General features: G+C 47.1%; 1 protein-coding gene across 6 annotated transcripts; it reads right to left on the reverse strand.

Annotated features, from left to right (window-relative positions):
* Positions 1–99: 99 nt before the first annotated feature.
* BNIPL (BCL2 interacting protein like) lies at positions 100–11,852 on the reverse strand. 6 transcript variants are annotated; one of them, XM_055358798.2, is made up of 10 exons: positions 10,922–11,852; positions 10,033–10,128; positions 9,131–9,195; positions 8,673–8,903; positions 4,577–4,759; positions 4,281–4,383; positions 3,988–4,119; positions 1,821–1,907; positions 1,539–1,637; positions 100–1,051 (listed from the first exon to the last, which is right to left on the reverse strand). In XM_055358798.2, exons 1-10 carry the CDS (start codon positions 10,960–10,962, stop codon positions 1,015–1,017), a joined length of 1,074 nt encoding a protein of 357 aa, XP_055214773.1. In that variant the 5' UTR covers positions 10,963–11,852; the 3' UTR covers positions 100–1,014. The 6 variants fall into 6 exon arrangements, 4 of the variants coding, with proteins under 4 accessions (XP_055214773.1, XP_055214783.1, XP_063550166.1 ...); XM_055358808.2 differs by lacking the exon at positions 10,033–10,128; XM_063694096.1 differs by having other exon boundaries at positions 9,131–10,375.
* Positions 11,853–11,903: the final 51 nt, after the last annotated feature.

Raw genomic sequence — 11,903 nt, forward strand, 5'->3', positions numbered from 1 at the left:
CGCGAGGGCCGCGCGGGGTGCTCCCAAGGAACCTCTCCGGCAAGAACTCTGCCAGAACCGAAGGTTTGGGATGCAAGAGGTGGTGAAAGAGTCGTTCACTTCTTTGGAGCAGAGCTTAAATGTCTCATCGCAGTTTATTAGCCTCTACAGTTCTAAATTTACTAAAGAGGGCAAAAATACAGGTTTTGAAAGCACTCCTTCCCAGGCTCACAGGCAGCAGACATGACTTAGAAGGAAAAAGGGCATACAGCGGTTCTTCAAGATTTAATGAGCTGACTCTCCTGGCTCCCAGCAGGCAGGCTGGCTGTCAGGTAAGCCTCTTCCATCCAAGGTGGAAGGATCACAGTCTCTCCAGTTAGAGAGGAGGAAAATTAGGACCCAAAAAGATGAAGTTATTTGCCCAAGGTTCTACAGCTAAAGTAGGATTAAAACCCAGAGCTCTGGCCGGGCGCGGTGGCTCACACCTGTAATCTCGGCACTTTGGGAGGCCGAGGCGGGCAGATCACGAGGTCAAGAGATCGAGACCATCCTGGCCAACATGGTGAAACCCCGTCTCTACTAAAAATACAAAAAAATTAGCTGGGCGTGGTGGCGTGCGCCGGTAGTCTCAGCTACTCGCTGAGGCTGAGGCAGAAGAATGGCTTGAACCGGGAAGCGGAGGTTGCAGTGAGCCGAGATCGCACCACTGCACTCCAGCCTGGCGACAGAGCGAGACTCCGTCTCAAAAAACAAAAAACAAAAAAACCCAGAGCTCTGCATATCCCATACAAAATGACCCTACGTTCAGCCTTCCATCCCAGCAACTGGAATGAAAGTCACCCAGCAGATCAGTTTCCCAGCCTCAAAGCCCTGCTGAAAGTAGGGTCATGCAAAGGACAAAATCCCACTGAGAAGTGAAGATCCGGTGGTACTGAGGTTGGGGATAAGATGATTTACAAAACAGTTCAGATGTTTCAGGGATTCGGGTGTAGGCAGATCACTAACTGGTTCTAAGGCCCTTTATCCAGTCCTGTGCTAGGTCCCTCCTGAGCCATGGAGATCCCGGTCCAGCCTAGGAGAGGGAGAGGGGGAGGAGAGAAGTGGTTCAGGGGGTAGGACTTGGGTTTTATTTTCTGGTTTGGGGAGAGAAGCCAGGTGAATTGGAAGAGCTAGATGATTGGGTTGAGTCATCATTTAGCACTTTTGCTCCCTAACACTCTCTCCCCCACTGGATATCATCTGTTCACTGCCAACACATCTCTTCCTAATTTCTAGGGCCAGTCTGAATCTCCTCTGCACTGTGATTATTCCTTTATTCCTTATTGCCTCTGCACTTATATGTATAGGTTTTTTTTTTTTTTTTCATTTATTCTTGTTGGATGCAGTAGTGTCCTTCATTTCTTCTCTGGGTGTGTGCAGTTTCCCCATATACATTAAAGCACCCGAAAGCAGGGCCCTCTAGCTTTTCGTTCTTTTGTATGTCCCCCAAGGCATTAAAAAAGTAGAGATTGGCTTTACACATCCCACCCCAAAGCTTTATTCTTAAGTGTGAAACTCACTGTCTGACAGCTTCAGGGATGTGGACTTGATCCAGGGATACGAGTTGGGCCAGCTCCCCCAGGCTGTCCAGAAAACGGATTTTTCGTGTGAATTTGGAACTGAAAAGAGAGAATAAATCAACTGTGTTTTGTATTGGGAGAAGGGTTCCCAAAAATCCTTGCAAAGAAAAATGTAGAAGTAGAGTGGTTAAGGCTAGAAAGAATCAAGGTGGAGAAAGATCTTAATCTTGATTTTGAAAATGGGGGGAAGGAGAAAGGAGTCCTTGTTCCTAGAACTAGTACCTGATGAAGGGCCGAAGCAGTGCCAGAAATGCTTTCACATACCACGTAGCATGGACAACCACCAGGGCTCGCAGGTTTTTCCGTAGCCTGAAAAACAACATGAGATCATCCTATTTCTTCTTCCACCTTTATGTGTGAAGATCAAGTGGAACTGTTTTCTGTACTGTAACTTCCTTCATTCACTTCTCTAGTTTCTAGATTTATCTGGTACTTGGGTCTAATCCCCATTCCATCAGCTGTAATCTCAGCTCCACCCATCTTATTTAGCCCTCCATGATCCTCATTTTTAAAAAAACTCTCAAGATTTTTTTTTTTTTTTTTGAGACGGAGTCTCACTCTGTCGCCCGGGCTGGAGTGTAGTGGCACTATCTCAGCTCCCTGTAAGCTCTGCTTCCCGGGTTCACGCCATTCTCCTGCCTCAGCCTCCTGAGTAGCTGGGACTACAGGTGCCCGCCACCGTGCCCGGCTAATTTTTTGTATTTTTAGTAGAGACGGGGTTTCACCATGGTCTCGATCTCCTGACCTCGTGATCTGCACGCCTCGGCCTCCCAAAGTGCTGGAATTACAGGTGTGAGCCATCGCGCCCGGATTTTTATTTTTATTTTTATTTTTTGAGATGGAATCTCACTCTGTCGCCAGGCTGGAGTCAGTGGCTTGATCTCGGCTCACTGCAACCCTCCACCTCCCGGGTTCAAGTGATTCTCCTGCCTCAGCCTCCCGAGTAGCTGGGATTATAGGCACATGCCACCATGCCCAGCTAATTTTTGTATTTTTTTAGTAGAGATAATGACTTGTCACCATGTTGGCCAGGCTGGTCTTGAACTCCTGACCTTGTGATCCGCCCACCTCGGCCTTCCAAAGTGCTGGGATTACAGACGTGAGCCACCGCGCCCGACCACCTGGTCTTTTTCTGCTCCATTTCCATCTTGTGCTCTACCCTCGCGTAAGTTCCTTTTGCATGCTTCTACATCGCTCCATGACCAAGATTACTTATAAAACTCTAGGTGGAAGAAGACCAGCAAGGACGAAAAAAGGAAAGGGGGCAAGAAGAGAAATGTGAGCAAATGGAGATGGGGGAACCAAAAGGGGAAAAAAAAAAACCTGAGAAGGAAAAGAAGACACAGGGCCAGGCACAGTGGCTCACACCTGTAATCCCAGCACTTTGGGAGGCCAAGGCAGGCAGATCACCTGAGCTCAGGAGTTCAAGACTGGCCTGAGAAACATGGCAAAACCCTGTCTCTAACAACAACAACAAAAATACAAAAATTAGCTAGGCATGGTGGTGGCGCATGCCTGTACTCCCAGCTACTTGGAAGGCTGAGGTGGGAGGATGGCTTGAGCCAGGGAGGGAGAGGTTGCAGTGAGCCAAGATCATACCACTGCACTGCAGCCTGGTGACAGAGAAGACACATAGGTCAGTGATGAAGGCAGAGAAGAAGATAATGGAGGTGTGGAAAGGGAAATAAATGGCAAGACTGAGAGAAGAGTGCTTTCTGTGTGCCAGGCAATATGCCACACTAATTTACTCGATTTTCATAAATACGCAGTGGCAAAAGTATAACTATTGCCATTTTACAGATAAAGAAGCTGAAGTGGCCGGGTGCAGTGGCTCATGCCTATAATCTCAGCATTTTGGGAGGTGGAGGTGGGCAGATCACTTGAGCTCAGGAGTTTGAGACCAGCCTGGGCAAAATGGTGAAACTCCATCTCTACAAAAAATACAAAAGTTAGCTGGGCATGGTGGCCCATGCCTGTAGTCCCAGCTACTTGGGAGGCTGAGGTGGGAGGATCGCTTGAGCCTGGCAGGCAGAGGTGGCAGTGAGCCGAGATCGTGCCACTGCACTCCAGTCTGGATGACACAGCCAGATCCTGTCTCAAAAAAATAAAAAAAACAAAACAAACAAACAAACAAAAAACTGAAGCTGAAGCCCAGAGAGGTTAAGTGACTTGTCCAAAGCCATACAGCTAGTAAACGGTAATGTGGTAACGGCAGGATTTGAAGCTAGATTTCCTTGACTCCAAGAGAAGACAGAAGACAAAAGAGCTGGGAAAGGAACGTAAAAGGACAAAGAAAATAGGAAAAGGACTAAATGGAAGAAGAAATAATAGAAAGATGGGGAAAAAAAGATGAGATAGAGAGTTGTAGCCCTCTCATCCCAGGTCTCACCGCCGATCCAGGGTACGGTAACACTGACGTATCCAGCTTAGAGGTGGAACTTGGGCCCTGCTTGTGCCTCCACTCAAATGAACAAGCAGGTAATTTTCAGCTACTAGCAGCTCCAGAGTTCCCACCATATACCTGGGGAGATGAAATTGCAGGGAAGGTATGTGTTGGGGGCTTCAGAGAGTGAGAGGAACATTACTGTAGACTCTCCCATCAGCTACTGATCTTTGAAGGAGTTCTTTTTTACTTTTCCCTCCCTAACACTGCCCTGTAGCCCTTCAGGCCTTCCACCTCACCTAAACAAGTGTTCCATGACATAGGTGTAGTTGGGGATGCTGCTTCTGGGTAGATAACAGGAAGCAAAAAGGATGACAGCATTGAGGCCATCACCGTGGTAACCTGGAGAGTGTAAGGGGAAAATTCATTTGGTCAACAAATATGTATTGACAGATAGTATATCTGTTTAAGTTGAGGGACTCTGAGGGTCTCTGGAAGTTCCAGGATAGATTTTGGATCCAATGACTGAGTCTCCAGCTTAGGCATTTTATTAAGAAGCCGTAGCTCTTAACACCTGCATTATGCTAGCCATTACCTCCATGAGACAGGACTTTCTTATAGGGCTCAATGACAGTCATGTCTACGCACTGCTCCCGTGGTCCCATTCGGAACACCCTCCAGTGATGTCCATCTTCTCCAGCCACATCCCACATACAACCTCGGCCCAGCCTTTCAGCTGTCTCACTGGTGCCCAGACCCTCTGCCCGGGGTAGTTCATCTAAAAGAGAGGGATGGGGAAGGATCAACAAGGCAGATTTCCTACCTTCAGTTTTTTGTAACTTCCTCAGATTCCTAGTTTGTTACTCTAATCTGTCATTACTCAATGTTTTCCTTGATTCTTTTTTTTTTTTCCTTTTTTTTGAGACAGAGTCTCACTCTGTCACCCAGGCTGGAGTGCAGTGGTGGGATCTCAGCTCACTGCAACCTCCACTTCCCGGGCTCAAGCGATTCTCTAGCTTCAGGCTCCCATGTAGCTGGAACGACAGGCATGCACCACCATGCCCAGCTAATTTTTGTATTTTTTGTAGAAACAGGGTTTTGCCATGTTGCCTAGGCTGGTCTTGAACTCCTGAGTTCAAAGCAATCAGTCCACCTTGGCCTCCCAAAATGCTGGGATTAGAGGCATGAGCTACCGCACCTAGCCTCTAACCCAGGCTTCTGTTTTGACTCTAGCCGTATCCCTAAATGCCTAGAGTGTACATCTTCACTTCGTGTCTGCTTGTCATCAACAAATCACCAGATTCAAAAGGGAACTCAAGGCTGTGCTCAGTGGCTCGTACCTGTAATCCCAGCACTTTGGGAGGCCAAGGCAGGAAGATTGCTTGAAGCCAGGAGTTTGAGACCAGCCTGGGCAACAAAGTGAGACCTCATCTTTACAAAAAATTTAAAAAATAATAAAATTACATAACAACAACAACAAAAAAATGGAACTCAAAATCATTCTTTTCTGCTTTGGGAGGCCAAGGTGGGAAGATCACTCATGCCCAGGAGTTCAAGGCTGCAGTGAACTATGATCATACCACTGCACTCTAGCCTGGGTGACAGAGTGAGACTTTGTCTCTAAAAAAATAATAATAATACAGCCTGGGCAACAAGAGTGAGACTCTGTCTCAAAAATAATAATAATAATAATAACAATAAATAAATTATTCCTCTTATTCTCCCTCATATTTCCTATTTCCTTTTTTTTTTTCTGAGATGGAGTCTTGCTCTGTTGCCCAGGCTGGAGTGCAGTGGTGCGATCTTGGCTCACTGCAACCTCCACCTCCCAGGTTCAAGTGATTCTCCTGCCTCAGCCTCCCGAGTAGCTGGTACTACAGGTGCACGCCCCCATGCCTGGCGAATTTTTTGTATTTTTAGTAGAGATGAGGTTTTGCCATGTTGGCCAGGCTTGTCTCAAACTCCTGACCTCAGGTGGTCTACCTGCCTTGGCCTCCCAAAGTGCTAGGATTACAGGCATGAGCCACCGTGCCCAGCCATATTTCTTGTATTGATGAATGACTAATCCATCTAGCTGCCTGAATGAGAAAATTATATTATTATTATTGTTGTTGTTGTTATTTTCTTTTAGAGACAGGGACTCACTCTGCTATCCAAGCTGGAGTAAAGTGGCTCGACCTTTGCTCACTGCAGCTTTGACCTCCTGGCCTCAAGTGATACTCCCACCCCAGCTTCCCAAGTAGCTAGGGCTATGGGTACCCATCAGCATGCCTAGCTAGTGAGAAAACTGCATGTCATTTGAAACTCCTTCTTCTCTATCAGCCCTGAAATGAACTGGACTCCAGATTGTCATCCATCTATCTCTATGATATTCTTTCATCATCCTTTCCACTACTGCTATCCTGGTTTGGGTTCTTAGTATTTCTCACCTGGCCTTGGTACTAGCCTCCTTACTGCTTTCCCTGCCTCTCGTCTGTTTTTTTCCAATAGACCCTCTATACCACTGCTAGAGCAAGCTTTGCTTTCTTCTCTACCTTTTTTTTTGAGACAGGGTCTCACTCTGTCTTCCAGGCTGGAGTGGAGTGGCATGATCTTGGCTCACTACAACCTCTACTTCCCAGGCTCAGGTGATCCTCCCACCTCAGCCTCCCGAGTAGCTGGGACTACAGGTCTGTGCCACAAAGCCCGGCCAATTAAAAAAAATTTTTTTTTGTAGAAATAGGGTTTCACTTTGTTGCCCAGGCTGGTCCCAACTCCTGGGCTCAGATGATCTGCCCTCCTCAGCCTCCGAAAGTGTTGGGATTACAGGAATGAGCCACTGCACCCAGCCTCTTTAGCTTTTTATTCAAATGATAATATATTATACCCACCATTCTGCATGATCTTTCCATAGCAATAGAAAGAGCTGCTTCTTTTTTTTTGAGGTGGAGTTTTGCTCTTGTCGCCCAGGCTGGAGTGCAGTGACGCAATCTCGGCTCACTGCAACCTCCACCTCACCGGTTCAAGCGATTCTCCTGCCTCAGCCTCCCAAGTAGCTGGGATTACAGGTGTGTGCCACCATACCCAGCTAATTTTGTATTTTTAGTAGAGATGGGCTTTCTCCATGTTGCTCAGGCTGGTCTTGAACTCCTGACCTCAGGTGATCCACCTGCCTCAGCCTCCCAAAGTGCTGGGATTACAGGCGTGAGCCACCACTCCCGGCCTAAGAACTGCTTCATTTTAAAAAATAGTTGCATAGCCGAGTACAGTGGCTCATGCCTGTAATCCCAACACTTTGGGAGACTGAGGCAGGAGGATTGCTTGAGGCCAGGAGTTCAAGACCAGCCTGGGCAACATAGCAAGACCCTGTCTCTACAAAAATATATAAAAATTAGCCAGGTTTGGTGGCGTGGGCCTATAGTCCCAGATACTTGGGAGGCTGAGGCAGGAGGATTGCTTGAGCCTAGGAGGTTGAGGCTGCAGTGAGCCAAGATTGTGCCATTGCACTCCAGACTGGGCAACAGAGCAAGACTGTCTCAAAAACAAAATGTTGCCTAGTATTTAGTATTCTATTGGATGGATGCACCATAACAAACGTAATACCTTACTGCTGGATCTTTAGGTTGTTTCCAATCTTTTCAGAGTCATTAAATTTGATCATGTTACTCCTTTGATTAAAACCTTACTGGGCCAGACATGGTGGCTCACACCTGTAATCCCAGCACACTGGGAGGCCAAGGCAGGTGGATCACTTGAGGCCAGGAGCTCAAGATCAGCCTGGCCAACATGGTGAAACCCCATCTCTACTAAACGTATAAAAATTAGCCACACGTGGTAGCACACGTCTGTAATCTCAGCTACTCAGGAGGCTGAGGAACAAGAATCACTTGAACCCAGGAAGCAGAGGTTGCAGTAAGCCTATATCACACCACTCTACTCTAGCCTGGGCGACAGGGCAAGACTCTGTATCAAAAACAAAAAACAAAAAAACTTATCATGACTCCCTATTGTCTACAAGATAAAACCTAAACTCCTTAGCATGGCAGCAAGGGCCTCCATGATGTGACCTTTTTCTACTTAATCCAGCAGCACTATCTTTTGTCATTCTCTCTTCACCTCCCGGCCCTTCATATTAAAATAGTCATGCTCATACTTTGAATTCCCCAACATGCCATGCTATTGCTTGAGTTGCTTCTGCTTCTTCTCCTTAGAATGCCCTCTCTCCAACTACCTGATAAATGTCAGCTTCAGTTTTCAACACTTAGCTCAGAATCATCTCCTTCATGAAGCCTTTCCTAACATCTCTCACGCAGAACTGACCTTTTCCTTCTCCCTGTCTACACTGTACCCTACACATATATAGATCATAACCTTTAACTGCAATTATTTTTATATATGTTTATTTCCTACTAGGCAGAGAATTCCCTGTAGGCCCTCTCTTATTCATCTTTATAACCCCAGTCCTATACATGATAGTATATAACAGGCATTCAATTAAATTTTCCTCAATAAACAATGGGCTCCCCTCCCCCTCTACTGACTACTCTCACATTGGACCTATAAGCCCAAGTTCCATTTGAGGAAACTAATTTTGCTGGCTGTAGCCCTTGGTCCCACCTTATTAGTTCTAACTGCAGTCCCATTAAGTCCATCCTGATCCTTTAGCTCTAGCCTCTACTTCTACCAGCTGAGTCCTCTGGTTTGTTTCCCACCTTCCCATTCAAATTCATGTCCACTGTCCAGCTGCTCCGAGTCTGAAGGTGTCTCCAATTCGTCTATCTCCAGGTCAGAACTGCCATCAGGAGAGGAAGGTGCAGACTGGGTGGGTGAAGCTCCATCATTTCCAGGCCCCTTAGTCAGACTCAGCCGCAACTCTGGGGCCGAAAGACGCTTGCGCATGGGGCGCTGGCCACACAGGGCTAAAGTGCTGGGGGTACCTGCAGCTGGAGAAAGAGGGAAAAAGAGGACCAAGATGGTGAGTGTGTGTTGGAGCGCCGAGAGGGCTAGAATTCCTGTATGTGAAAGTGATAATATGGGGTGAATGCTGAAGAAGGACTCACGCAGGGGAGATTTGGGAAAGGGGGAAATGGAACTGTAAAAGGATAGAGGTGGCATAGCCCTTTACTGGACTAGAATCAAGAACTTGAGGCCTGGTTTCTACTTGACCTACCTGCCTGTGAATCTCCTTTAGGGTCTTCAGGATCTTCAGAAGTGCCAACCTTCTCAGGAAGCAATCTAGAGGGGAAGAGATTAAAAGGCGGCAGACATATACACCAAAGGCATCAAGCCAGGACTCAATATATAGGTTCTCTCTCCCCACCATAATTTTATCACCTATGCTTTTTTTTTTAATTGTTTTTTTGAGACAGGGTCTCACTCTGTTGCCCAGGCTGGAATGCAGTGGCACAATCACAGCTCACTGCAGCCTCTACCTCCAGGGTTCAAGCGATCCTCCCACCTCAGCCTCCCGAGTAGCTGGGACTACAGGTGTGCACCACCACACTTGGCTAAATTTTGTATTTTTGTAGAGATGGGGTTATGCCATGTTGCCCAGAGTAGTCTTGAACTTCTGAGCTCAAGTGATCCACCTGCCTCGGCCTCCCAAAATGCTGGGATTACAGGCATCAGCCACCACGCCCAGCCTCTGTTTTCTTTTTCCCATTTTTTTCCTTCAAGTCCTAATTCACCATCCCTGCGTCCATTTGCTTTTTTTTTTTTTTTTTTTTTTTTTTTTGAGACAGAGTTTCACTCTTGTTGCCCAGGCTTGGGTGTAATGGCACAATCTCAGCTCACTACAACCTCTGCCTCCCAGGTTCAAGTGATTCTCCTGCCTCAGCCTCCCAAGTAGCTGGGATTACAGGCATGCACTACCACACCTGGCTAATTTTGTATTTTTAGTAGAGACGGGATTTCACCGTGTTGGTCAGGCTGGTCTCAAACTCCTGACCTCAGGTGATCCCCCCGCCTCGGCCACCCAAAGTGCTGGGATTACAGCCATGAGCCGCCGCGCCATCCCCTCCGTCCATTCGTGACCATCTCTCCCTTCTCCCAGCCACCCTCACACGTCCTCACCTAGGGAATTCTTCATCCTGCCATTCCTCCTTCAGCTCCAATTCCCCATGTCTCAGGGCTGCTCCTAGTTCTGGTGCTTCTGCAATCTCCCTGACCCTAAGACAGCCCCCAAGAAGAAAAGATCAAGGGAACTGAATAGTAGGTAAGAATAATTGAAATGAAGAACAGTAATTGAGATACAGAGGATAGGTCTTCAAAAGGACTCAGATCTCTTGCCTCCTATACAGATGTTTCTCTTACCTTCACCACTTGCTAGAAGCAGATTACCTGCTGTTAAGTTTGGGAGCAGACGAAAGATGGAATGTAAAGTTAATCATATTTACCTCTGTAGCAGTTGCTCCACCTACAAAGTTGGGGTGAGAGATGTCCCACATTACAAGTGGCTGGAACCCAGCTAGACCCACCCAGCTATCACTGAGCAAAGTCGGGAAGACGGTACCTAGTCAGGCCTGCCTTTCCTCCACCGAGCTGGGGAGTGGCTAAGGGAAAACATGGCATAGGTGGAGGGGTGGAGGAAGAAGGTAAGGAGAAAGATTTGCCGGAACAAGAACCTGGACCTAAACTCGGTTCTGGTTCAGCTTTCCTGATGGCCATTCTGGAGGGTGAGGGTTAGAAAATAAAAGAACATAGGCAGATTTATCAGGTACAACATATTACAGAAACTTCCTTTATTTTTAAACCAGGGAATTATCCTGGAATCCCGTTCCCCAGTTCCATACCATACTGACATTTCCTACCTAAAACCACCCTCATCTCTTCTCTGCAAATTCTCTTAGTCTTGTCTCCTTGAGGAACCCGAGATTTGACCCGGTAAGAGCTGGGTGGTGGGGAAGTCTCTCAGGACTGTTTATTCACTGTTACCAATCAAGTGAGCCAAGATCTTACTTACCCAACATCTGTCTTTTTTCCTGCCTCTTGTATAGTTCCCATCTTCACAAGTCTTCCTGCCTCCTTCTTTAAACACCTAGGAGTTGTTGGGGAGCTGGTTGTCCCAGCCCCCAACACTTCCTTACCTCTTTTCTGTCTCAGCTGTTGTAGCTCTTGCCTCCAAGGAGGGAGGTGTGGAAGGGAGGTAACCTCATCCTCAAAACAGGTTTTGCCACTCCTCTCCCCAGGAGCAGGTTTGCCCAAAAGAAAAACCCTGCCTCCTGTGAGGGGGCGGGTTTTGGGGAGGAGAGTGCATTTTCTAGTGGGGGCCAGTCTTGGTTGAGTCTAGGAAGGCAATTTGTTCTCCTTTCCAGACTCCATATATCCCTCTCAAAGTTGCTCTTTACACAAACAAGCAAAACAACCAGTAGAAACCGTTGTGTTTCTGGCCGGGCGTGGTGGCTCATGCCTGTAATCCCAACACTTTGGGAGGCCAAGGCAGGCAGATCACCTGAGGTCGGGAGTTTGAGACCAGCCTGACCAATGTGGAGAAACCCCATCTCTACTAAAAATACAAAAAAAAAAAAAAAAAATTATCTGGGCGTGGTGACACATGCCTATAATCCCAGCTACTTGGGAGGCTGAGGCAGGAGAATCGCTTGAACCTGGGAGGCAGAGGTTGCAGTGAGCTGAGATTGTGCCATTGCACTCCAGCCAGGGCAAAAAGAGCAAAACTCCATCTCAAAAAAAAAAAGAAAAAGAAACCATTGTGTGTGTTTCTAGGACTGTTATCTTGGGTCTACTTTTCAAGCATAAGGAAAACTGGGGAAACGAAAGTATGTTACAAGGAGGTTTCTGGGAGAATAAACAAGTTGAACGGGAGGCTGAGGATGAGGGGAGACAGAAGCCTGTTGCTCCTTATTCCCAAAAAGAGTCAACAGAAAGAAGACATTAAGTGTAGTAGGAAGAAGGGGGATGAATTTTGAGGAGACTGAAACAACTAT

Source organism: Gorilla gorilla, chromosome 1 (assembly GCF_029281585.2).
Source record: "Gorilla gorilla gorilla isolate KB3781 chromosome 1, NHGRI_mGorGor1-v2.1_pri, whole genome shotgun sequence".
Classification (NCBI taxonomy): Eukaryota; Metazoa; Chordata; class Mammalia; order Primates; family Hominidae; genus Gorilla; species Gorilla gorilla.

Bases quoted from the DNA above. Each gene is read 5' to 3' on its own strand.
- BNIPL (XM_055358798.2), bottom strand. From the start codon at position 10,962: ATGGGAACTATACAAGAGGCAGGAAAAAAGACAGATGTTGG. The intron at 4,760-8,672 runs GTGGGAAACAAA...CCTCTCTTTTAG, and splicing joins ACATGAATTTGAATGGGAAG to ATGAACTACCCCGGGCAGAG. The intron at 4,120-4,280 runs GTGAGGTGGAAG...TCATCTCCCCAG, and splicing joins GTCATGGAACACTTGTTTAG to GTATATGGTGGGAACTCTGG.